The 27,519-nt window shown below is 37.8% G+C and overlaps 1 protein-coding gene across 34 annotated transcripts in view; it reads right to left on the minus strand.

Moving 5' to 3' along the window:
- The window catches only part of Dst (dystonin), a 436,897-nt gene that overhangs the window by 115,207 nt on the left and 294,171 nt on the right, over positions 1–27,519 (minus strand). For 26 of the 34 annotated variants that reach the window (XM_048805541.1, XM_048805534.1, XM_048805537.1 and 23 more), the window contains 13 exons: positions 20,691–20,819; positions 18,353–18,441; positions 17,025–17,154; positions 10,503–15,980; positions 10,225–10,374; positions 9,274–9,489; positions 8,959–9,108; positions 7,695–7,928; positions 6,346–6,498; positions 4,761–4,994; positions 4,035–4,301; positions 2,074–2,619; positions 799–975 (listed from right to left, as the gene is read on the minus strand). In XM_048805541.1, coding sequence (XP_048661498.1) covers positions 799–975; positions 2,074–2,619; positions 4,035–4,301; positions 4,761–4,994; positions 6,346–6,498; positions 7,695–7,928; positions 8,959–9,108; positions 9,274–9,489; positions 10,225–10,374; positions 10,503–15,980; positions 17,025–17,154; positions 18,353–18,441; positions 20,691–20,819 — 7,953 coding nt within the window. Of the gene's footprint in view, positions 1–798; positions 976–2,073; positions 2,620–4,034; positions 4,302–4,760; positions 4,995–6,345; positions 6,499–7,694; positions 7,929–8,958; positions 9,109–9,273; positions 9,490–10,224; positions 10,375–10,502; positions 15,981–17,024; positions 17,155–18,352; positions 18,442–20,690; positions 20,820–20,919; positions 23,739–24,277; positions 27,014–27,519 lie in introns of those variants that run through there. The other 8 variants (XM_015487875.2, XM_048805558.1, XM_048805559.1 and 5 more) reach the window with 2 other exon arrangements.

Raw genomic sequence — 27,519 nt, forward strand, 5'->3', positions numbered from 1 at the left:
GTTTCTAATAAGAATAAAATATTTTAAAAACATTCTCTCTCCTTACATTAGAATTTTAAAATATGCTTTAAATTTAAGAAATAGAGATTTTCTCTGACACTGTGGTCTGAATGATTATACAATTATGATATCAAGCTTGCATTTCTGAAAAGGCAGGGAGACAGTCTGCTTTGCTTTTGTGGTGCTGGGGGTCAAATTAAGGAACTTGCACATGCTACCTAACTGTGCTACAGTAAGCAATCCCCCCAACCCACAGGCAGATATTTTGAGAACTGTGCTGAGTAAAAATTGAAGTCTATATTTCTAGGAATCACGAGGATACTCAACAAAAACCCCAGTCCTGGCCCTTGAGAACTCTGTATTATAGTGGGATCCCTTATTCCTTCTACCTTCCCATTTTTGAACAAATATTTATTGAGAGCCTACTTTAGTCCAGGTAACAGCCCAAGCACTAGGAACATAGCAATATACAAAACTAAAACACCTATCCTCACAGAACTTAATTCTAATAGAGGAAGAAACAAAGGAACAAGGTACATAAAGAGGCCTGGACAATTCTGGGTTTTACTTGGGGAGACTGGATAGTGCAGATACCCATAAGGGCAATGTCAAACCAGCTGAGTAACTCTGGGCAAGGGAGGAGACTGGAGAATCAAAGTCATAGCTCCCTCTGGAGGGAGAAGCATACTTTTCCCATCCTTCATTCCTCTACTCAAGGTAAAACAATCACAAAAGCATGAGAAACTATTTGATGGTCTTTCTTGCTTTTCTCTTTCTTTCTCTTTTTTTCTTTCTTACCTTGGTCTCTTCTAACTGCCTCTGCAGATTTTTGGGGTCCACAGCAATAGGTTCAAGTAAATGTTTGCTTGCTATGGCCTCACAGGCCTCAAGCCCAGAAAGAAGTCCACATGAAGCATCTTCATAGTGTTGATATTTGTCCACCAGATCTTTAAGATTATTTCCAAGAACATTGCACTAAAAAAAAAAAAAAAAAAAAAAGAGGCAAAATGCAAGGGAGATTAAAACCTACTATCTTCTCCCGTGTCAAATAACTCTATGACCTATGAACTATGTAACTTGGGAAACAAAGGAATTCAACCAAAGTTGTAGAGCTGAGGGTTTTTTCCCCCTCTTTACATAAAGAAGTCAAAAAGCAACTCTAAAAACAAGGAAATAGTCAGTAGATTTGTATGAATTCAAACAAAGGATAAAGATATCAATCATCAGAGCAGATCTGCCAGGGCACATTCCCTGGGTATTATACACCATGTGTTTAAATTTGCATTTGTTGAAAAGATTTACAAATGCTTAATAAATCATTTCCAAATATCGTATAAGATTGAGTGACACAAATAGAAGAGTGTAGAGAAAGAGTCAGTGATACTTTTAAAAGCACTTATGCCCCTTTGCCAGTCTATACACTGACACTGAAAACGGAAATAGTGCTTAGGTGGTTGTTGTTGTTTCTAAACAAAACTACTTAACTTGTCCACAGATGTTAAAAAAAAAGTGGGGGGAGGCAACAAAACAGCGTGTAAGTAATTAAGTATGCAAATAATGTACTCATCAAATATATCTGTGGGGCAGTCTTACATTTGATAAGAAAGCAGTTCCCAAGTTTGAGGCCAACAGCCCCTTTTAGTTTAGTTACACGTGATCCCCATCTGGTGGTCATATTATATATTACAGTGGTGATCTATGGCTTCCTGTAAATCCCTGTCAAAACTAAGTAACTTTAGGGCTGGGGTTGTGGCTCAGTAGTGGAGGGCTTGTCTCACATGTGTAGGGCACTGGGTTCAATCCTCAACACCACATACATAAAATAAATAAAATAAAGGTATTATGTCCATGTACAATTAAAAATAAAAAAAAAACCTAAGTAACTTTAAACTCCTAAACTTTAAACACCTCTGTCAGAAGTAAAGCAAATAAATGAAACTTAAACTATGATTTCCCCTGAATCGATTTTTAGGCTTCCTGCTTCTAAATTCAAAATAAAAGTTACAAGGACACCATGAAAACTATAACCATAGATTGATCTTTCCCCTAAAAAAAATAATTTAAAAAAATTACCTTAGAGTAGAGAGACCTGAAGCGATCAGTAGCATGATCCAGTTTGCTCTGGACTTCTTTGTAGGTTGCAGAAGTGTCAATATTGTCCTTGCTAACCTTGCCTCCCTCTTTCTTGCTGCAAGATTTGGCAGCTTCCAACACCCTGTTTCCAGAAATTGTGATGTACCTCAGGTCACCTTTGTGAGAAATGACATCTTCTGAGAAACTCTTCTGCCTCTTCAACTTGGCCATTAAGCCACTGAAGTCATCTGCACCTGCTTCCAGGTTTTCAAGCTCTTGCTCTGACTGCTGGAGCCAGTGCTCAAACTCGCTATAATCAGTATCAAACTTCTCTAACTCTTCCTGCAGGGAGTGTGTTAACTTCATTTTCTTCTCAGACTCAGCCAGTGCAGTTTCATAATGTACCTTCAGTTCCTTCATGTTCTTTTGCAGTTTCTCTTTTTCCTCAGGAGAGAGATAGTGGCCCTGTTTTTCGAGCAGTGCTTGTGCAGACTGTGTGGCTATGATGACTGCTTGGTGCTGAGAGATGATCTTTTCATGTTGGGCCTAAGTGAAAACAAATTGACCATAATTTTAAAACTCTCTGGAGCTCCCTGTGGCCTCAGGACTGACAGGTGTCAGTGACAAAGGGCTTCTTGCCCCCACTTCTCAAGCCTTACGATATTCTCCTTTGATGAATTTCAGAACAGCAAGAATTGTATTTTGATTTCCCTAATCTTATTTTTAAGAAAATTTCCATACTTCTCTAATAAGTACTTATATACTAATCACAGAGGACAAATGTTTTTGAGAAGCTGGGGAAAAACATAACAAATTTCTATTCTAATTCTAAAGGAAGCAGGTATAATCTAATCACATTTTACTCATTGCTCCCTGACAGCCACCCAAGAGGGACTGATAAAGTCTTTACCTTATTATTGAATAAATATTTTTTTTAAAAAATTAGGGAATGATCTCAATAAAACATTTAGTTAGGGAAAAAATAACTTGCAATTTTAAAATAATAAAAACATTTTTGTGATAATTATGCATGAACGATACACAGAGAAGCCAAATAGAAGTTAAAGGAGCAGATATAATAAAAGAAAATACTGGAGTGACTTAGCATCACTGAACTTCAGTTTCCAGGCTGTGAAAATGGAGACAATAACCTCTGTACAGCACAAATTTAGTGTGAAGAGTATATGTGATCCATACCAAGACTACTTCCTGCAGACACTGATAGGCACTACGTCCAGTCATTTCTACAACCAAAGACAACACTGAGACAAGATCATTTATGTGACACTTTAAGAATGGTTCTTCAAAGGTTGCCTTTGATCCTGTAGTAGACATCCATCCTAGCTTTAATTCCAACGGTTCAGAGTTTCTTAAAGGGCTTTTTTTTTTTTTTCAATAATCTCCTTTCAACAATAGCCTGCACTGTCTAGATGAGCTGAGCTCAGAAAGAATACAAGTGAGCTCAAGACTGCTCAGCAAGCCAGTCTGCAAACATGGATTCAAACCTACCAGAGTGACTGAGGACCAGGCTAAATTTTAATCCAAACCCTCTCCCTTACAACATGTATAACTTGGGCAAGCTACTTGAGCTCTGTAAGTCACAGTTTTCCTGTAAAATGAAAATAAAAACCTTGAAGAGTAACTGGGAGGACTAAATGAGGTAAGGCAGAAAGAGTGAAGAGTATCTGGCCCATCGTAATGGTCCCATAAATGTCAACTGTTACTATGGGCTCGGTTACTTGCTTATGCTACTGCCTCACTTATGTAGAGTGCGCCATCACTAATGAGTTCTCTTTATTTTTTCTGACTCGTCTGTAATTCACTTAATCTATATTTAACATCAGGATAACAAAGGACATCCCCTTCTGTGGCCATCAAGTCTTCATATGTGCTAGGTCGTTTCTATTTTTACTGACCTGGAAACAGAATCTGATGACACCACTATGTTTAAAGCCACATACCTTCACTTTTTGGTACTGCTGATTCAGATTCTCCTCAGTGGTTCCAACATGTCCGTCAAGGTCAGTTTCCAGCAAGTTACCATTGACTTCATCCTCTTCTCCCATCGCCGACCTGCCATCGCCTTCTTGAAAATGGGTCCCATTCTGCTCAATGACCTGCTTGTGTCTTGCCACTGCCCTTTCTGAATCTTTGTCGACATTTGACAACCAGTCCAAAAGGTTTTCTATTTTGGTTTTGCTCTCTTCCAGCTGCTTCACAGCAGCAACCTGGGCAGGAAAGGGAAGGTTCACACAGGTATTATAATTGCAGGCCAAGGCATGGTTTTAAGACACCCACAGAGTAAATAAATATTTAGATAGTTTCAGATTTTAAAAATTGGCAGTGAAAAGTTTACACATTGAAATTAAATCTTAAAGCAACAGGCAGTTTACTCTGAAGTTCTCATTGCTCTTAGAAATACATTCCAAAATTTTAATTACTATTGATGCGGGATCACACTCTCCACAAGTCCAGAGTCTCACAGCCCACTCAATTTTAAGAAGTGAAGCAAAGCCAATGTTCCAAGGCTTTTGTTGTATCTGGCCAGTTACAACTTGGACACCCAGAATTCTAGTTCTTGGTGCTACTTACTGCTCACTACCACCCGATATCACTAAATAAAATCAAGTAGCTGCTACGTAATCATTTTTGACAAAGCAAGAGTGAACCATGCATTTGAATAGGACCTTTTCAGTTTCTTCCTTGATTGCTGTCTTCACAACTTTATCCAGCTCCTTTTTCGACTGTTCTGCCTTTAAATTCAGCTGTTCACATTTTATCTTCGCTTCATTAAGTTTCTGTTCTATCAAAGCCTTATCTTCTTGGGACAGCTTTTCACCATTCTCTTTTAAGAAGTTCTCTGTGTTTTTCACTATTTCAGCCAATGCCTGTGCACTTCCCTGCATATCTTTCTGCAACTCCTGAAACATAAAAGAAAAAACAGTACATTATTATCGACTTCACTCTTCTAGAGCTATAATTCTTAGAAGGGAAAACAGAGAGTCCAGCACATGTAGTTTGACAAAGCATTTTGAAAATGTTTATTTGAATTGGTTTATAGCAATCACAAGACTTAATATAATTTTAAATCTCAACAAAGAGGAAAAGCATGAGATTTTCATGCTTAACAAAAAAAATGTAGTTTGTGAAATTCTGAAAACACTGAAGTAGTCAGTATACATGCAAATTTGCATGTGCTGATTTTTTTTACAAGTATACTTACAAAGTTTGTAAATACATAGTAATATTTATTCTGTTGCTAAACATATATATGAGGGATATATATTTACTGCTCAGGATAAAAAGAAAACAGTTCCCCCAGTGAACTAAGATACCTCCTTCTGTTAAACATCAGACCTTATAATATTTGCTTCTTTGACCTGACTGCCAGGAAGCTCAAAATTAAGATCTTTTCTCAGTAGTTTTCCCTTGTCTCAACAGAGGAGATTTTCCTATGTAACTTTTTCTCTGTTATTGTGCACTTTAATTCTCTACATTATACTACGTTTGAGTTTTAATATTATTTTTCTCCATATCTTAAGCCTCCTAAATTTTTCTGAGAAATATCTGAATTGAAAGAGATCCTATTTATTTAGTCATTACTGTGTGACACTATGCTCATGACTCAATTCAGAATATTACTTAACTCTTATAATAATGTAGCAATGAAAATACAACCAATGAACAAACCAAGGCTCAAAGACATTAAGTTATGAAGCTAACAATAGGTATAGGCTGGAATCTGAACAAACAGGTATCTAGTGAGTGAGAATATTCTTTATCCTGATATCAAAATAAAGATATTCTTATCTGATGTTTTTAATTTGTTTTTCATTATCCTTCAATAAAAGGGAACAAATGACAGAGAAATATGGGAGGAAGTAGCAGCAGCTAAGAAAGTGAAAAACAAACAAGCAAACAAAAACCCCAAAGTGATGGCTAATTTTTCCTGGTCTACAAGTGAGAAGTCTAACTTTAAATGGATTCAAATTTTAATTTACCACTCAAGCTATTTCCACCATCAAACCTCCTTTAATACCTCCTCCCATCCAGTTTCTTACCAAGAAAATTACCTGGCCTGCTCCAAGTTGGAAATCCAACTTTTAATATAAAATTTAAAGCTCAGGCCGGGAACCTCTAGGTATGCCTTGCTTCTGAAAAATCTAAAACTTTTCTATTTTTCAACTATCTTATTGCCTTCCAAATGACAGTAATCAAACCTAACATGAACACAGTTATTTTGTATTTTGCTAATACAAAACCAAGTTCTACCTCTTGCTTGGACTGGTACTTCTTCAACTCCATGGTGCCATCTCCAATCACAAAGGCTTCTTGGTGACCGATGAGGCGGTTCTCAGTCTGGGTGAGGAGATCACATATCCCTTGCAGTTTCTCTTTGTATTCCTGTTGACGCTCTGCCACAATCTAAAGTGGAGAAATCCCAAAACACCTTTAATGTATGTTCAAAATTACTGTGTTATTTCTTATTAGAACACACTTTTCAAATTTCCTCTACTAAGCTTTTATAAGTATGCTGTAAACATGATAGCAGTGGGGTACACACTGAGCCAAGTGATACAGAAAGAACGAGCATGTCCCATATACAAGGAAAGAGATCATGTGTGGATGAAATTGCTCAACAGAATACTGGCCATGCATATGTGTAAGAGATGGAACTTCTGACCGACAGGAAGAAACATCCCATTTTCTTAAGCTCTTGAAACCTGCGACACACATAATTAATTCTGCAAAAGGACACCAAAAGAGAAGTTAGTCGTGATTTGTCAGTCAACATATCTGATAAGAATATATAGGTTATCATGCTAGAGACAATGCCTGGATGCTTCAGGAAATAATAAAGAAAAAATTGCATGCGATATATTTTACTTAATCACTATGTCTAATTACATTCCCAAATTTTGCTCATAATTGCTATTAGATATAGCACTCTAGTGCAAATCAGTAAATCTCCCAAAAGATTAATAAGTCAAAACTAATTACTTGCCTCTTTCATGTTCTTATTATATATATACTAATTATTCATCTTACAGTCAGAGTATAACATTTCATGTTTATTAAAAACCTAGCACATGCTAAGTGTTTTATATATACTCTTTTGTCAGTGTTCATAACACTACCAGATAAACACTTATTATTTCCAATTTACCCATCAGAAAACTAAGGTTAAGTGACTTGCTCTCACTTACACAAGTGAGTATGGCAGCTGGCATGCAAACTCAGGCAATTTGACCCTAAAGCCCACAGTCAGAGCTGCCATATCATCTCCCAGAAGAAAAAGATACTCTTATCTTTCCTTTGCCATATGTTCATTAATTTATCCCTTGACATTTCTGAGTGCATCTGCATTTCCTATTCTTGGGGATAGGTGAGGGGCAGAAGATAAAGAATGGACCTACAATAACTAGTGTCAGGGAGTCTAAGCTAAATTATGGCATCGTTATAAAAAACAATATCTGTTAAACACTGCAGGGTCTCTACATTGTGTCCTGTCCATTAACACCGTCCAGAAAATCTTTCTACCAATGCTATAATCCTTGCAATCTACATTAAGTTTTCACAGTAAAGTCAAAACAAAGAATTCCATCTCTACAAAGGCAAACCTTCTGATCATCGAGATCTTGTTCTAGCTGTAACTGAATCTCTAAACGTTGCACATGAGTAGTTGCTGATTCCTGTACATCAAGAAAACACTTCTGAGTTGTATTTAAGAGCCTCAGCAGTTGTCTGCTTTGGTTGGGGGACAAATCTTGTGCATATTCAGAAATGAAGAACTGAACATCAAAGGCAGTCGTCTCCAGTTGCATTTTGGTATGTCCAAGATCTTTTAAAACATTCTGTAAACAAAGTTGTAGAAGTTATCAAGAGAGAATGAAGCCATGATGAAGTTTATACTAATATGACTGACTTTCAAATATGCTCCTTTGATCAGTAGTCAACAGTTTAATGACACTGTTCTCATTATTCATCATCTAGTAACATGACAATTAATTAATTAAATGCATGATAGTTAATACACTATGTAAAATAAATAACCCTTCCAGGAATACTTTATCTTACCCTGTCAAATCACACTTAAATTCTGCCAAAAGACAAAGATCCAATTTACATATATTTATAACACTTAAGAGAACCAATGACATTAAATATCAGTCCCTAATATTCACAACATCTATTTAATTGTGGTAACACATAAATAAGAATCCAGGAAATCTGAAATATGAATGAATTAAACAGGCCAGAATTTCAATTTTCTGATTCTGAGGAAAGGAGTCTCACCATGTTCATGGGGCATGTTGTTCAAACTAAGAGCTTGAAAATAAAAAATCATGCCAAAACTGACTACCATAGAAAAACTACTTATACTACTGTGTATAATTTATACTATTTTGTGTTTATGTGATTAAATAATACATAAACAAATATATACATACAAATCTCAATATGTCAACAGTAGTCATAGTTTGATAAAGCATTTGGGACAGCATCAGAATAGCATCCACAAAGTTGTGATTATTTTTTTTTTAATTCTCCCCTTCACTCTTTTTTAATTTACTTTTTAGTTATAGGTGGGCACAATATCATTATTTTATTTTTTTATTTTTATGTGGTGCTGAGGATTGAACCCAGTGCCTCACGCATGCAAGGCAAGCACTCTACCACTGAGCCACAGACCCTGTCCCAAAAGTTGTGATTATGTTATGGTTGTGTCAACTATGAAGACACACCTCTTAGAGACAAAGGAAATAATTCTTTTTTGTCTTAGGGAAGTCAAAAAGATTTATATAGTAAGTCAATTTTTAAATACTCACTACATACATCCATAGATTTTATAATGTACTTTGTCACATTAATTCTGGTACTTGCCTTAAGAAACGCCAAACTTTTCTTTACATGTTCAGGATCTTGAACAGTCACAGTCTCAATATCCTTCACAGATTTGCTCTTTTCTGATATCCAATCTGAGAAAGACTGAAGTTTATGCAGAAATTCCTCATGGGAAACTGCTAGTTTAGACTGGAAAATAAAGTTGTACATTCATTTCTGTCTCCAAAATTTCAGAATTCTATAAACAGGGGTTCTTTTTTAAGGGCTTAACATTCTAAAACTAAAATACTTCATCTTGTGACTAAATTCTCAAACACCCAAATTTCATTCAAAATTTGCTGCTTTCATGCCTACCATTTCAGAGTCCACTGCAAGCATAATATGCTTCATTCTTTCTGAAGACACACTGCCAAGGGAAGAGAAGGCAGCCTGCAAGCTCTGGTGGCTCATGCTCAGCTCCTCAAGATGTCTTCTGGGGAAGTTACTGGGAAGAGACCTCAAGAACTCTTCTGCCAACTTCATATCTTTTCTTAAAATCACAGCAATTGGAGCCAATCCCAGTTCAAATGTCTGAAAAGAAACATACCCCAGATCTGGTTACTGTTCAGTGAAAAACACAAACATAAACAAAAAAGTACTTAGTGCTTGCTTAGCTGATACCATAAATCCATAAATAGATAATTGTTAGAGTTGGATCCAGGATGTCCCATGGCTGGGTACCCCAGCTTAGGGCTATGGGAAGTAGAGGAAACTTTCAGAGGTGGGACCTAGTGGGAGGTCTTTAGGTTGCCACAGATATGCCTTAAAGGGGCTTATAGGTCCTTATCTTAACCCATTAAACTCTAAGTTTTCAATTCTGTAAATAGTTCAACGAAACTGACACAGGTATACTAAAACAGGTTGGAAATTATAATCCAGAGCTTATATCTATTACATTAATTAGTATCATAATTGTTGTATGATCCAATTATATTTAATTAGCATTATTATATTATATATTACAGATGTGCATAAGTGTTTATAAGTGTTCCATATCTGGGAGGATACGACAAAATAGAGTAAAACAAGTGTCTTTCTTTTGCTCTCCAGCCATACAGTAAGTGGTTTTATTCTACCACCTACTCCCCACCACAATGTGCTGCCTCTCCATTGGCCTAAGAGCAACAGGGCCAGTTTAACTGATCCATAGATTGGAAACTGCAAAACTAGGAGTCCAAATAAACCTTTTCTCATTATAAGTTGGTTATTTCAGGTATGTGTTACAGTAATGTAAAGCTAACTAACAAAGCAGCAGATAATTCTTACCTCTAACTGTTTCAGTTGATTCTTTAAAGCTTCTAGATTGTTATCCATAGACTCCTGGTTGTCTAGGGGGGGCTTCATATCTTGAAACAAAGCCAAATATTCGTGCATTTTTTCAGTGTGCTGTAAACACTGCTGCAACTCAGTGGAAAACTAAAAACAAATTTGGACATTTTGATTCAATCGCCTTTATGCAGATTTTTAAAGCAAATAAAATGTATGGGATTGTTCTCAAATGTTTCATGCAGGTACTTCCATATAAAACATAAAAATCGACTTACTTGTTCCACTGAGCTATCCCCAGAGGTCATTTCTTTTGATCCAGAAATACATTCCAAGTGGTTTGGGAAATCATTATAGAGCTGCTCAAGCTTTCTGTCTCTTGGTAATGCTGAAGCACACCCAGCAGAACTTTCCAGTCCAATTTCTTTTGTAGTTTGTATGTTAAGGGAACAGAGATTTCCTTCTTTGTGTTTAAGATAATCAAGAACGTGTGGCTTTTCTTCCACTATCTCACAAGCAGTACCTGTTTTTGGAGTCACGATTCCCGTCTCTTCTCCTTTTTCTGAATATCCATCAGAAAGCAGCTTGCAGAAAATCTGTTCAAGTTGCAGTGGAAGTACTCTAGATGAAATCTCTCTTTTCTCTAGGTCACAATCCGTTTGAGTTAAATCTCTCATCAACTCCAAAACTCCTGTGACTTTCTGGTTCTGTTGATTTTGCTTCAGTACATTAAGGAGAAGATCAGACTTCAGATTTGCAAAACAGGAAGCATCATCTGTCTTTTCTGCTTTCAGTTCTGATGAGTTACCCATGGGGCAAACTCCATAGTTATCATCATTTTTACAGTCGCTGGGCACACTGGATGCTTCATTTACCAACTGTGATGAACTAACCCTTTTAATTAAGTTTTGAATTAAAATTTTAGCATCTGCACAAGTTGAAAGGTCTCCCACCTCTTGAGGATTCGTATGGCCTTCTTTCAAACCGCTTTTCAAGATATTCTTTATATCCTCCACAAGTAGTGGAGATAAATCAGGAATCTGAACCTCCTTTTCTTGGGGTCTTAGAGACGAGGCTTGTTCTTTTGGTGACTGTTTCTCAACTCTTTCTTTCTTATCATTAATTTCTGAGGAGTAGTAGTCAGTTTCTAAAATGTTACTAGAGTTATTATTTTTTATTCCATTCATATAGAGCTCTGACTTTACAAAATTGCTGTTTTCTTCAAGATCTTCCACATTTTTAAAAGGTAAGACTGAAAGGGTGGTATTGCTATTTTCTGGTGTGAACTGAGGAATTTGTGTTGCTCCTTCCAAGATACTTTCTTTAGTACAAAGATCATTTTGCTGAACTGTGTCATTTAGAGGCTGGTCTTCTTGGGTAGGTGTTGACTTCACTTTCATATTATTAACTTCTACCTGCATATCTTCTTTCACGGGAGGGGCAGCTATTAAGACATGGCTTGGGTTGTCTTCATTCGGTTTCAGCACATCTTCTGCTTTTATATTTTTAGCACAATGTTTTAAAGCAGTAAACAACTCAAGCTTTTTCTCAGATCCCTCAATGAATGAACCTTCCTTGAGGCTGGTATTCCCTTCAGATAAGGTCATGTGTGAAGAAATGTCATCACTGTCCACTCTGGAAACTGATGTGTCAAATATTTCTTCAAGATCCTCAAATTGAACTGGACTTTTACTAATCATTGTTTGTGCCTCCTTTGATTCATCTTTAAAAGTTACAGTTGCTTCTTTCAGGCTTCCTTTCTGATTAAGTTCTTCAGTGTTTGTGATGTACGGCAATGGAAACTGAGTCTTGTCTAGCTTGAGGTTCTCTCCTTTATTACGTAAATGTTTGAGGTATTTATTTTCTTCTTCTGGGCCTTCTAAAAGCAGTTCTCCTTGTTCTAAACACGTTTTCTGAACTGAACTCTCATTCTCTGTTTGCATATTGCTTTTGCTGTTTTTCCCTTTAGTTGAACTTCTTCCATTTCCTTGGTGATCTCTGTCTATCACAGAGACTACGGATGACACCTGGCCTTCCGCAGGTTTTCCTGTTAACTTAGGCTCAGAACAAATTATTTTATCATAAGATGACTCACCTTTAGATGTTACAGTCTCAAGATATTGACCTCTGCCTTTCACAAAGTCTGCAGATTCTGGCCCTTGAATCAATTTGACCTCTGTGTTCACTGGACTGCTCTCAAATTCAGAAGGTGAACTGATGTTATTTTGTGAAACATCCTCAGGGCCTAAGGCTTTTTCTGATTCAGTATCTTCAGTGACAGGCAGCAATAAATCTTTAAGTGCCATCTCATGACTTGAAAGATTTTCTTTGCTTTTTCCAACAGCCTCAGTTATATGTTCTGGAAGGCTGCCTCTGTCAGTAACTATGTTGCCCTCACTAGCTGATTCTAGCTGTAGAACACTTACACTCTGCTGTTTTTCTAAAGAATTACAATTACGCATTTCATCCAAGAGAATCACTTTATGAATATTTTGATTTTCATCACTGTTTTCCTTTCTAGCGGTAGGACAAAACTGGCTATCTTCAGCCTTATCTTGGTACATTGGTCTTCCATTCTCATCTTCCACTTCTCCCCCTTCCTCCTCACCAAGATCATCATTACCAAGGTTGTCATCATCATCATCATCCTGATCATTACTGTCACATATATAATACCCATAACTTTCTTCACTTTGCACAGAATCTAAATGATCAGTATCAGATTCAAATTCTTGTCCAGTTACAACCTCTTGTTTTCTTCCTCTCCAACTGCCAGTGTCATCAAATTTTAATGAAGCACCAAAGCTCTCTTCCTTTCCCACAGTTTCATTATCAGTCAATGAGTCGCACTCTTCACCTTCAAGGTCATTTGTGGGTCCCCTTTCTGATACACTCACATCTAAGTCAGCAGATCTTAAATGCTTTCTGTCACCAGAATCAAATTCAACTTTCTCAATATCTACAAGAAAATCCTGCAGACATTGCGCTTTGCCCCTCAAATTTAAGCTACCAACTAGTTCCTCCTGGGCAACCACAGAATCTTCATTCTCTTTTGGAACATCATAAAAAACTTCACCAGGAGGTGCTGTCCCATCTGTTTCCTCTTGCAGTGTATCATAGTCCTCGGGCTGCAGACAATCATGGTCATCACCTTCAAGAAGCAGAGAATCATGGTCGTCATCTTCAAATAAGGGAGTGTCATAAAAGTCATCATCACTATCAGTGTCTGTTCCTGTGTCACTCTGCTGATCATCCAGCAGTGACGTTTCATAGTCACCAGCACTGGCAATTTCTTCATGCCACGGTTTACCAAGTATGTGAGGTGGGCTGGCACTATCAGGACCACCCCCTGGAGACATGGCACAGGAGTCCTCTTCCACTTCACACTCCTTTTGCTCCTCTTCAGCTTTTGGCTGAGAAGCACCAGGCAATTTTTCATTCTCCCCAGAAGTATGTGACACATATTTATCATTGTGATATTGTACTTGAGAGGTACTACCGCCAATATTCAAAGATTTTTGTTCAGAGTGCTCTTCCTGTAAACTGATATTAATAGCTGCAATTCCCAGAAACTGGTCTTGAAATTTTTCTCCCATTCTTTGATCTGATAACATGCTTTGGTCATTAAATGACAATGAAGAGGCTTCATATTTATTGCCATTGCTCTCTGGGGTGTGTCCATTATTTAAATCTCCCTGACTGTGCCTCAATTTATCATGGCTTAATAAGGCACTTAGCCTGGGGGAATAGTCAAAGATAGATGCATCCTGGCTGATGTTATCCTCATTCTCCAATTCATTCAAATCACAGAGTCTACCAGTTTTTAATGTCATGATAGGATTTGTTATCAAATTACTTGCAAAGTTTTGAATGTTTTTAGAACAGCTGTTTTCATCTGCATGTTCATTTGTTGCAAGTTGACTTTGACTTTCACATTTATTAAGTATTTTTTCAGAGCCATGTCTAAACATGATAGCTTTTCCAAGTTCAGTTTGTGTTGAATACGATAAGGGATTGGGAACACATACACTGAATGAACTGTTAACTTTATTATCAATTGTTATTGTATTTGCCAGGTTGTCAGACTGGTAAGATGCACTAGTGATAACATTATTTCCCATTTCATGAAAGTCTTCATCTATGGCACACTTTCTATTTTCAGGATTCTCTTCATGTTCAGGTTCAGTGTAATGAGATTTATAAAAAGTAGCTGGTGAAGTTGCACATTCATCCTTTTCTATTCTTGGAACATTAGTAAGAACTACACCAGGGAAGCTTAAGACATCAGGACTTTCTCTTGTGGGTATGTCCTCCTCAAATTCTGCCCTGCAACCTTCTAGTAGCATACCAACTGCCTCATCCAAGTCTCCATCATATAGCAAAAGCCTCTGCCCTGTGTTGGCATCCATATAACTATTTACCATCAAGTAAGATAAAAATAATTTTTTAGTTTGTTCTGAGTTCTGAGTTGTCACTGGCTCTTCTCCATCAAAAACATCCTCTTCTTGCCTGTAATCATGAACTGTAGATGGCTGGAATTTACAGAAAGAGAGCCACCTTCTGGCATTTTTACATGTCTCTAAATCTCCTAAATCAGGCATTTTATCTGGCAGTGTTATATTCTTTAAAACTGATACTGTTTTATTATCTATGATTCCAAGCTGCTTGGCAACATCCAAACCAATGACTTGAGAACTTTCTGGAATATAAAGAGCAGCTATTTTCTGCCTGCCATTCAGTATTTTGTAGGCCAACTCATTTGTAATCAATTCTTGCTGCAAGGAGGAAGATGTAGGGAATATTTCACCAGAATGGGGCCAAATGAGTCCAACATAGCCTCGCTGAGCCTCTAGAACCAAGAGAGCACTGCTGGAAGTTATCAGATCACACTGGACTGCCTCATCTACTGTTAAGCGTTTAGCGGGATTAGAATGGATGATTCCACCTGTTTGAACCTGATAGGTGAGAATACTGTGGGCAGTGTCTCTGTCAAGCACCCCTTCTGCCATGGCTTCTTCAACAGTCAGTTTTTGACCAGAGTTACAATTGACTAGACCACCAGACAGAAGCTGAGCACCCAATAACCTAAACATGGTCTCACGGTCTATGAGACCTTCATGAGCAGCTCTTAAAATGCTTATGCTTCTTCCACATTTTAACGTTATTCTGCCCCCTTCTTGTGGTCTCACAGGTAGAAACCACATCCCAGTACTTTCCTGTAAAACACTTCTTTGTACCATATCTACTAAAGACACCTTCTCAGAGGTGCAGGGGTCAATTAGGTCCCTGCACATATTTTGCCTTTCTAGAACTTTAGAAAATAATGTTGAGGAAACCAAGTTCTGCTGGAATGCTTTGTGTAGGGTCAACTGTTCTCCCGTAGCTGGAACAACCAGAAAGCCTGTGGAAAGCAGTATCTCAAGAATTTTGACAGCCATGGATTCTGATATCACGCCTTGAGCAAGAGCATCCAGCACAGGAATTGTGGTAGATGGCACAGCAGAAATCATCTCCTTAGCTTTATTTAGCTCTTTGAGTTGGCACAAAATTTGTTCATCAATAAGGCCTTGTCTTTCGGCATCTTTGAGGTCAAAGCACTTTTTCAACTCTGGTGAAATTAGACCAGAAATCATCAGCTGTGTCTCAAGCAACCTGACTCCTGTGTCATAGTCAATGAGGCCTCTTAAAACTGCCTGAAAGACTGAAAGGACTTCTCCAGTTGTCTGATCAACGGTGCCTGCAATCACTTTATCCAGCTGAAAGGTAAAGTAAAAAAATCACAGGTCAGTCTGTTATATAACAGCAGGGAGAGTTTCATGCAACTTAGTTTTGTTTTTTTTTAAATAATACACTTCATCAAAATATCCTCTACTTACCAAGGCGCAGCAATTCTGTGAATGTTAGGCAGCTCAAATGCACAAGTGATCTATGTCAGTGATCTATTCAACAGCACAGGATGTGATAAAAGCTTTAAAAACAACATGCATCTGTGAATTGAAAACTTGATATTGTGTACATTAACAAGGTTAGTGAGGACACAACAGAGTAGATGGTGACAGAGAGAAAATAGAACACGTACCTAGAAGGCCAATCATGCTTTCTGCATTTGGGTGAGATTAGAGTCTAGTGATATGAAACAGCATCAAACCCCATGCTATTCATGTTTACAGCATACAGGTTTCTTCAAAGACAGTAAAAAACTAAGGAACCATAAAAATTGTTACATACCCCCCAAAATGTGACAAATTATGTGGAAAGTTGTTTCCAGGAGTAACAGAATTAAATATAAAAATAACTTTTTTGAATATTAAATATTGGGCATGCTAACAGTCAAGTTTAAAAAATTAAGAACCAGCCAAATATTAAGCAATTCCTGCTAGATTTTATAAAGGTGCTAGAGCATCCTCACAGTAATGTATGACCTTAGATTATTCAAATAACTCTCATGGGTATCTCAGAAAATCAAACTCCAAAGCCCTTTAGAGATGACCCATAGGATCTTCCTTAACATCACATTTTATAATAAAATACCTAATATGGCAATAGAAGAATGAATTTTAAAGAGTTAGAAAAATGAATGAGTCTTTTCTTTCATCATGCAAGGCAGAGATTAAGATGTCATGGAAACTGATGATCAGCATGAGTAAGACTGTATTTAATAATGCCAAAATCTCCAAACACATAAATAAACCCATTCATAGTTTACCCACATACAAATGCATTTATTATTGACATCTATTTCCACAGTCATGCAATTAAAATAGGCTTCTTGAAACAGCCTCATGGTTAATAAGTATTACCTTCTCTTCTACCTTTGTATCGCATGAGGTTTGTGATTCTTGTTTCAGAGATCCACTGAATAGTAAATTATAACCTTCTTGAAGAGTTTTGACTTGTTTTTCCAATTCATTTCTTTCTTCTTCTGTCATTCTAAAATAGAAAGTAAGAAAAGAGTAATGCTAACTTTCAAGCATAAAAATTATGTACTAGGCTCAATATCATTGTCACATGTCTTAAAATATAGCCCCACATACACATTTCTCAGCCCTTGGTCCAACTGCATGTGAAATTTAGGATGGTAAAAACATCTAGACGTCTCCCCTTATTTGAGAAAGGCACTGAAGGAAAGTGTGTGAACTGATGTTTCAGCATGCCCCCAATATATAAACTTCCAGAATAACTGCTGTTATTTGAGAAGGAAAACATACTGTTCTTAGCTCCAACAAGGAAAGGGGACAGTATGGTGCCATTTCTCAAGATGAAACTTGCTTAAACTGAAGAATAAATAAACAGGGAATTTACAAGGACATTAACTTGATTCTCTAAGATGCAATATGAAGTCCTTCTGGAATAATCTTAAAGAGGGTATCTAAAAGGGCTTTAAGACAAGTGTGGATTCCTTTCCTGAGTGATTAGTTGAAATATATGAAGTACCTTGTTGCAAAATGCAGGACCAAAACATGAAAATAGCAAAGGAAACAAAAAACATACCAACACATGTTTTCCAAAAGGTGAAAGTTATCAGATCACACTGGACTGCCTCATCTACTGTTAAGCGTTTAGCAGGATTAGAGTGGATGATTCCACCTGTTTGAGGTCTCAGAAAATGCTACCTAGAACTAAGACTTGACTTGGAGTTTCAGCTCTATTTCCGACTAGCTACTAACCATTAGTCTATCTGGCTTATTTTCTTATCAATAATATATGGGAATAACAGGTAAATTTCTGAGCTGTGGTAAAGATAGAAGTAACAATGAACTATATTGCTAATTTTATACTCTATGTGATATGAAGTAAACTCTAATTCATTTGAATTCCATTTTTAAAATCACGATTAAAACTTACCAACTTCTTTTTTGTTCAACATTTGATTGATTGATTTAGCTATTGTGGATTGAACCCAGGTATGCTTTGCCACTGAGCTACATCCCCAGCCCCTTTTATTTTTTATTTTCAGACAGGGTTTTACTAAATTACCAAGGTTGACTTCTAACTTGCAATCCCCCTGCCTCAGCAACCCAAGTAACTGGAATTACAGGTGTGAATGACTGTGCCTGGCTTATTTTGCTGAACATTTTAAAGATCATGTCCCTCCTCTGAATAAAAGTGCTAATGAAAAGCAACATACTTGTCTCCATGTTTAGCCAGAAAGAGCTGCATGGTTTGAAGTGCTTCAGATAGCTGTTCTTTCTTGGCTGATATTTCCTCACTGGAAATCTGTAAGGCAAAGAAGGCATATTCAAACACACCCCTCTAAAAGACCACACAACAGTAATGTTAAAAAAACTAATCAAGTTTCAATTAAGATCCAAGTGACGGATCTACATTCTGGGTGACCCAAGTCCATAACAAATCAGTTTCTAAGTATCTGTAGGCCTGGGTAAGAAGAGTACTTTAATTTAGAATGCTTAATTAAGGAAAGTGCTTTTCTCTATCCTCAGTGCTATCATTTTCATGAGGTAACATATTTCCTACATCTGTCTAGCCCAAAGATGAATAAAGGTAGCTATAACACTGAGGTGGTCAGAGGTTCATTGGCCCAATGTTATTCTCATACATCATGGTTCTCAGAAGGATTTGTAAATGTGGAACACCACCTCCAGAGTTTCTTTCCCCAACCTCTTAAATACAAGGTTCCCTTTGGAAAAAAAATATGGTAAAAGTATTATTCAGTATGTCTGCAGATCAAGATTAAATATTCTGATGCAAAGGACCTCTCTTATTAAAAGTCACCCGTGGCAGTCAGAGAAGTAAAACTGATCTGTTTGGCAAAAAGCAAGAAGTTGGAACACTGACTTCTAATCCCTCAGTATATCACTTTTGAATATATTCCAGCAATTGTCATACTTTTAAATGAGTAAAAATGTGAATAAATGATAGGCCCATGAAAGATATATTCACCTTTGACCCTGTGTATCCTATTAGAGTCAATTTTTCATGGTTATAAATAATCATGAGGCCATATGGAATTCTGGCAGACACACTTACCACATACATCAAATTACTTAAATTTCCTTTAATGAAAAGACCATCAAGTGTTCTTAGAGAGTTATAAATAAGGCTGTGATCTACATTAAAATGTATCTGTCTCCCTTATGTACATTAGAACTGACTTAGTAATGTTTTGGAGAATCTGAAACTACAGAATGTTAAAATGATTCATGTTTCTGTAAAGAAACCTATTCTGCTGAGGAATCTTTTGCTAAGGCTTATGTGCCTATTTTCATTATCTTCCTATTTTTGAGAAGAGAGAAAAAGGGGAAATATGATAAATATTTACATTAAATTATCCTAAAACTCTTGGTTTAAAACACCAAATGTAAATGCTTCTCAATATCTCATCTCTTCCATGCTACATAATACATACCATGTAAGACTGAGCTAAAACAGCTTTATTTCAACTGAATGATATTTCAAGTGAACGTGAGTCAATGAACTTCCCTAAGAGTGAATCCCAGATAAGGTATTCCTGCCCTTACATCATGGGCAAAATTAAACAAGACACTGATGTCTTTCATTATAATAATATCAACAGTGTCTGTTTCAATGATTACAAGTGAGTACTGTGGCAGAGCTGGGCGATACACTACATATCAAGGTTAAATGATAGTCCTGGATATTTCCAAATGTCAGATAGGCATAAGAGGGCAATGGTGACAAAAGTATTACTCAAAGAAAAAAATTTCCACTTATCTTAATGGAAATTTACTTTTTGAAAATGTAGCAGCAATTCCCACCATGAGTAGCAACACTAGTAGAATCTGCTCCTTAATTACCAATGTCCTAAGGGCTTCAGGTGGTACAGTTCAAGAGGCATCATGGAGCACTGGCATCTCAAGTAATGGGGGTTCAGAAGATAGCTCATGCACCCAAATAATTCACTTGGTTAAAAGAAAGAAGCTAAAGTTTCCAGTGGTGGACTGTGGATACTTCCTTATGAAATAGAAATGACCCAGAAAAGCACAACTAAGGTTACTACTCAAAAATGTTAATATCCTACTTCATATTTTCACTGTTCTTGAACTTATTATGTTTATGTCTGGAAGAACAAGACTGCAACTGCATATCTTTATGGTATGGAGTGTATGGATCACTCTGGACACAAAACAGGACAACTCTGCTCTTCATCAGTTCTCATTGCAGTTCTTGGGAAGCAGATCTAAACATTTAGGAAGAACAGGGCAACCTATTTTACTAAGGGCAACCTATTTTACTAATGGCAAAACCTAGTTTACTAATAGCAAAGTCAATATATAGTTCAGGCTTTCAAATCAGACATCACCTTCTGCCACATTCTAACTGTGATTCCTTGGGCAGTTATCTAACCTCTCTCTTCTTATGATTGCTTTCCAATAAAAACTGGGGGTCAGTAAGGTAAAGAATTAGATACTGTGCAAGATGGGCTATATCATCAGCTCAGTAAGTTCTACCCACAATTATTTTCAAGCCAGGACCTCTGTGAATACCTTTTGCTTAGAGAAGGGAGATTTTCCAGCCTTCTCTCCATCTCTCAATGTCTTGTTGATATTTGATACCCATTTCTGTAATTCTTTGGCTTTTTCGACATGCTCTTTCTTTTCTTCTTCCAGTGACTTCTGACAGATGTGAGTGGTTAAAAATAAAATTACATTCCAGTAAATGACTGCACTATTAAACTAACCTATCCACCAAAATCAAGAATGTAAAAACATTTGCTCATCACACACAGGTTACTCATTTTATTCATTCACTTAACTATATTGCATAGCAGATGTACTTCCAAAATGTTTACAGTAGCAAAGAAAGCTGTAACAAACATTTTTAAATTATTGGTCTATCCTCCCAGCTGCTACATCAATACAAAAACAAACAAACAAAAAACCTTTATTTCATGAGGCACTAGAAGATTTTTGCTTTGCTGCCTTTGCATTAGCATTACAATCTCAATCTCCTTAACAGAAAGGTATCCAACAATGGAAAGCTGAAAGGATTAAGAATCTATATTTAAAGATGAAAGATGAGAAATATATAGAATGCGGAAAATCCTTCCCACTCCTCTGACAATACATTCATAATGTTAGCTTTTAATTCCAAAATCTCAACTAGGAATGAGAGATAATGGGGAATGTTTTAATATGGAAAGGTTACTACAAGCAAGAAAACACAAATTTTTTTCTTTTTCCAAAGCAATCTTACACACTGCAGCCTCAATGGGGGAGGAAATGAATTTCCATCTCTTAAGATTCTGTGGTGCTTGGTCAAGTGCTTTCAGGGAATGCAATGTGTCAGTAAATGGGAATGTGAACACCAGGCCAGTGTGAAGAAATGCTGCTGTGAACATGGTAAGTGCATCACATGTACCCCATATTCTAGGCAAAATGCATTTATTTTAGTGTGGGTAAGATTCAAAAAGCTATTCTCAAGCTAAATGGAACCATTTTAAGGGCACTAAATCTTTGGTTATGTTCAGTTGAAAAATTATTGTCTAAGTAGTGAACTATTTCCGGCCTTCAAGAAATAAGCAGTGGTCAGTTTCACAGTTCCTAGATTGCATATGTAGTCAATACCATGCTGTAAATAGGTGGTACAAGCCCACCAGCATTGCCCCTTGCGTAAAGTTTTTTAAACATGTCCTATTACGAAGAGTAATAGAGGCTGGAAATTCCTGTCATCAAAGGTTCAGACACTTCTAAGAGTTTAAGTCCTGTGTGGAAATCAAAATCAGCTTTTTCTAAGGCTTCTTTATAATTCAGCTTTCTTTTGGTCCGGGGACATATTATATTCCGGTTATATGATTTTTGATCTTTGAGTCTTGTGGCAATGAGGACATCTATGATACCTACTTGGAGAGCCTCTTCTATGGATAACCGAGAGTGAACCTGAGGCTCCATCAAGCCCCCTGTCAAGTACTGAAATTCCAGACATCGGATTCCCATTTCCTTACTTATGATATTTGCATTCACAGCTTCTGCCACTGACATTGCTTTGTTGGTGACGGGATGGCTAATCCCTGTGATAACTAACTCACACTGTCTTAGCTGCTGGGCAAAGCCCTCATCCACTAGGCCTCTATGCAAAGCTTCAGCCACCCTGTACTTTTTGCCAGTTAGGGGATCAATTATCCCGCCTGTGCTGACCTGGGCTTCAAGGCATCGGAGGGCAGTGGTCCGATCAACCAAATTTCTCCTGGAGGCCTTTAGTAAAGAGATCCTTTCCCCACTAGCAGTCAGCCAATAGCCTGCGATAGGACTATGCATATCCTTCTTGGGAACTAACCGGTTCAGCAAAGAATCAGCAAATTCTGTAAGTGTGATGAGGCCTTCCTGATATTTTTTGAGCAAGGCTTTGTCAATTGTTCCCTGCTCTATAGCCTCACTGATATTGAACTGTAATCCTGTTTTAGTGTCAATCAGCATTTGTGAAGGATGCCCATAGGACTCAAAAAATGTGGCTTCCTTCCACTGATACTGCTGTCCTGACAGTTCAAGATAAACACTTTTGTCAATAAGATTTCTCTGGAAAGCTTCATATGCAGTCAGTTCTGCTCCTGTTTTAACATCTATCACAGAAATTTTGTGAGTTTTCTCTACATTGAGATTAGAAATGTCCCTCTCCCCAAATGGCAACAGAAAGCACTGGCAATCAACATCGAACACACACATTCGCAGTAATTCTGAGTAATACAGAGCTTGCTTGTTATTGGGATTAGGAAAAACCCTTGTGTTGCTGGATGGCTCATGTAAAAATTGTAAGATGGCATTATTTAATAGTCCCAGCTGCAGAGCAATTTCTGGAGGAACACGAATGCCTCTCACGGGGTCAATGACACCCCCACTGGCAATCTGGGCCTCTAAAATATGTTTACCTTTTTGTCTGTCAAGCATTCTATTTTCCATAGCTTGAAACACTGACAATGTCTTAGAAGAGTATGGATATCCAAGGACTGCCTTCTCTGCCTCAAGGAGCCTAATTCTGAATTCAGGATCAACAACCCCTTTGAGCACAGCATCTTCAACAGAATATGTCTGACCTGAAATGGGATCAATGATAAAACCTGTTGCAGCCTGAGCTTCTAAAAAGGCTAACGCCATCATTTTGTCTATTATGATTTTCTTGGCTGCTGAGGAAAATGAAATCTTTTCTTTTGTAGATTCTAAATAAAGGCCTGCAATTGAGTTAGCTTTCGTCAAAAACTTGCTAAGAGTTTTCTGAACTTCTTCAACAGTCTTCAGACCAAGTCGGAGCTGTTCAACTGTTCTCATGTCCAGAAGCTTAGCTTCAACCAACTGCCTGGCAGTCACGATATCCCTGAGACCTTGGAATTTAAATTCATCATCCCTAACTGAACAGGCCAGGTCACTATTGACATTCTGGGAAGTCTCTGGTTCTAAGCCTTTCTGCAGGAAATCTCTCTTGAGTCCATCTGACCCTCTGCATCCTTCCAGCATCCATTCTTTAGCACTGGGAGCTGAGTTCTGTTCTTGTTTTAATGTTGTGACTTCTGTATGCACAGCATACTGCTTGTCCTTAGCTATCTGCAACAGGAATTTTTAAGATGTTAAAAGTCACCTAAAGAACTTGATGTTACTTACCCATTCTCAATCAAAATATAATTACAAAGATAAGTGAAGGAAAAAATTTCAAAACAAGGGGGGGTGGTTTCAGGAATAAGTAATATTATTATTTTAAGAGCCTGAAGTTTACTTTAGATGACAATGATAGTAAAAATGCATGTTGCACTGAGAAAAAATGTGACCACAGAATATGGCCAAGGTTAACGTTAACAGCCTGGTTCTTCTGGCTTGTTTTTATAGTCACATTTTTTGAAATACATTCCCACAGACATACCAGTATACTCATTATGTCTGTGTGCTTAATGTCAAACATTCGCAAATTAAAAAATCTAACTTACTAGATTCAGGTAAATCACTAGAAAAATTACAGCGTTACTTTCCTCTCAGAAATACAAAGCCAAACACATTCAAAATTGCTAAAAAACTTAGTCTAGGAGAGAAAAGAAATAGAAGAAACTTGACATTAGGTAGCTGATAAGGTCTCAGAACACAGAGTATACCTCTAAGGGTGTCAAGAGCTTCACCAACTCCATTTCACATTTGCCATCCTGACACCTGGCAGGTGCTCGGCAACTGTGCAGGGCTTGATCTCTTATCTTCTCTATTTCTGATAGCTTTGTAATAGGGTTTTTCTCATCAAAAGTTATCTGTAATTCAGTGCTTGTTTGAGAAAAATACTCAGAATAACACTGCTGGCTTTTCTCTCTCTCGATTGGAGCCCCTGGAGGCCGGAACTGGACTTCTTTGGGCATTTGCTCAACAACCCGATGCTGCCATTTCTCTTCTACCTGCTGTGGTTCTTGAGTCCATCTCAACAGAGGCGGTCTGGCTGTTGAGTGAAGGTGCCCAGTGGTCCTAGAGGGGAACTCTGGAGAGTGTTGACACTCCTTCACTGTCAGCTCAAATTCTGGCGTGAAGGTGCAGTTGTTGGCTGCGTTCTTTTTCTGGATTTCACACTGGAGCAAAACTAACTGGTGTTCATGCTCCTTTATCTGCTGATCCATTTTTTGCTTCAGGTTTTCAACTTCACGTTTCTGGGTCATCAGCTCGTCCTCAAGTTTCCGACATTTTTGGTAGTGGTTTGCTTCCATGTGCTGCCCTTGCTGCATTTGCTCACGGTACCGCTGGAGCTGCCTTTCAAGCTCTTTAATATTTGTTTCACAAAGCTTGGCGTTCTCTTGAGCTCTGCAGTTTTCCCGCTGAAGAGATGCGAAGTCAAGCTTAATGCCTGAAATATCATTTTCAGTAATGACCTTGGACTCCATTAATTTTTCCATCTTTTTCCGAAACTCCTCTGCTGAACGTTTGAATTTATCAGACTCTTCCTGAAACAGAACCATCTTTCTATGGGTCATCTGCTCTTCTATGGTCTTTAAGTGCAGTTCATCTTGTACCTTTTTCAATCTATTATTTAACTCTTGCACCTGAGCCTGTTGAAACTGAACTTTCTGTTCCCCCCTCCGTTTTTCCTCTTTGGAAGCGTTCAGCTCAGCGTTCAAATTTCTAACCTCTTTCTCAGTGTTCTGGATGATAATGTTCTGTTGGTCACACTTTTGCTTGAATTCACTTACTAAGTTTTGACTCTTGGCCAGGTCTTCTTCTAGGCTTTTAATTTTTCTCTGGAAATCCTGTTCTGTTTTTGTCTGTTTATGCAAGTGCTCATTTGTGTTTCGTAACTGATCTTTAAAACCATCTGCCTGAATTTTCAGTACTTCACATCTTTGCTGGATAGCTTGTTTCTCTAAAACTATATTCTTTGATTCTGCCTGAATTCTCTGCATCATTAATTTGGTTTCATTATTCTGCCTAGTAAGCTCGTCGACTTTTTGTTTTAGCATTTCTGCACATTCATTACTCTTTTCCAATTCTTTGTTGAGCTTTTGGATCTTATCATTATTTTCTTTCTCAGCTTTAATATTCTGAAGCAACTGCTCATGGCTTTTCTCAAACTGTTCTTTTAGATGATCTGATCTTCTCTGGCAGAGGCGTCCTCTTTCATTTGACAATTCCTTCTCATCCTGGAAAGAATGAACCTGGGAATTTAAATGCTGAATATTCCTCTCTGCTAACGTGTGCGCCCTGGTAATTCTGTCTACTTCTCTTTGTAGTTTCCCTTTTTCATGATGGAGAGATTCTAATTCTAATTGATAACTGTGCTTTATTTTCTTGAGATCATTGGCTTCTTGCATGACTTCTTCAGCCTTACCTGTGGTTTGGTTCAACTGCTTACTAAGTTCTCTGAGTTGCTGAGAATACCCTTCCTCTACCTGGTCCTTCCTCTCCAGCTCTAGCTTAAGGCATTGTAGTGTGTTATTTGTTTCATCCAGTTTATCTTTCAGCAAGCGAGCCTTTTCCTCAGATGAGGTTTTTTCAAGCTGGAGGGCGTTAAGCTCATACTTCAGCTCCCGCATGTCTTTTTCAGCCTTTCTGTTGGCGATGGTTAGTTCATCTACCTGCTGTCTGAGTTCCTCAGCTTTCTGTTTGTCATTCTCTTTCTGAATACCCACTCCTGCCCTGCACGATGTAGCCTGTGTGATCGCACAAGCAGGCAAAGCATTTTCTCTACATGAATACTGAATTTCAGTTATTTTTCTTCTAGCTTCCAATTCAATTTTTTGCTTTTCCTTCAACTGTTTCTCTGCCACCTGTTTTTGAAATGCAAGGTCTTTTTCCATCTGCTTTACCAGCCTCAAGAGTTCTTCCTCGCTGTCTTTCTTTCTTCTTAATTCTTCCATCAATTTATTTTTTTGCTGCTCCAAATCATTAAGACTCAAGTCTTTCCTTTTCAGATGATCCTCCAGGGTTCTTCTTGTAAAGGTGTTCTCCTCTAACTGATTCCGAAAATTCAGGAGGTTTTCTTCCACAGCTGCTCTTTTGGCCTCGGCCTCTAAGGTAAGCTGCCTCACCCGCTCCAGTTCCCGCTGTGCGGCTTCCTTCTCCCTCACAATGGTCTCCAGTTCCCGGCGGTACTGCTTGGCCTCACTTTCAGCCCTTATCTTCTGCAAGGCTATGTCTTCTACATTTCTCTGCTGCTTTCTCAACTCATTTTCTGCAGCCTCCTTGACCTTCGGAAGTTCTTCCTCCACTCGGGACTTTTGCTTCTGCAGTTCCACTACCATTTTTTCCAGTTCACCAATCTTTCCTGTGAGCTTGCTATTCTCCATCATTGTTGCCTTCTGACGCTGAAGCAGATCTGAGTATGCCCCATGTTCAGAAGTCTCCTTGCACCTTTTCATCTATAAGACACATTTTTGAAAGTGTCACAGCCGTTCTATTCAAATTTACTTCATGACACGTGGAGCAACGTGCCTAAAAGTACGTACAAAACCAAGAGAACCCAAACATGGCACAAGCAGCATCACCACCACCACAGCACCACCTTCTTCAGAGAGGAAGCATCAGAGGTCAGCAGGAGTGGACAGAAAATCCTCCAGGATGGGTGTCCTGGAGAATCTTTTTTTGTCCCACAGGAATAATTTCGTTTTAAAAATTAGGTAGCTCAGGGATTTATACCAAGAAAGGACCTTACAAAACATCTAGCATGACCTTTTTTTTTAAAAAAAAAAAAAAATGAAGGGGAAATACGAGGTTAAATAATTTTGCAAACTCACACAATGGATAAGTGACAAAGTAGGAACTAAAACTCTCGCAATGGTGCCCTTATAATTCTTGCACACAACTTAGTGCTAGGAGTCAGGAAAAACATACATCATATTGGAACCAAATAACATTAGCTAGCCCG

This window comes from Marmota marmota, unplaced genomic scaffold, assembly GCF_001458135.2.
Source record: "Marmota marmota marmota unplaced genomic scaffold, marMar, whole genome shotgun sequence".
In the NCBI taxonomy this organism is placed as follows: Eukaryota; Metazoa; Chordata; class Mammalia; order Rodentia; family Sciuridae; genus Marmota; species Marmota marmota.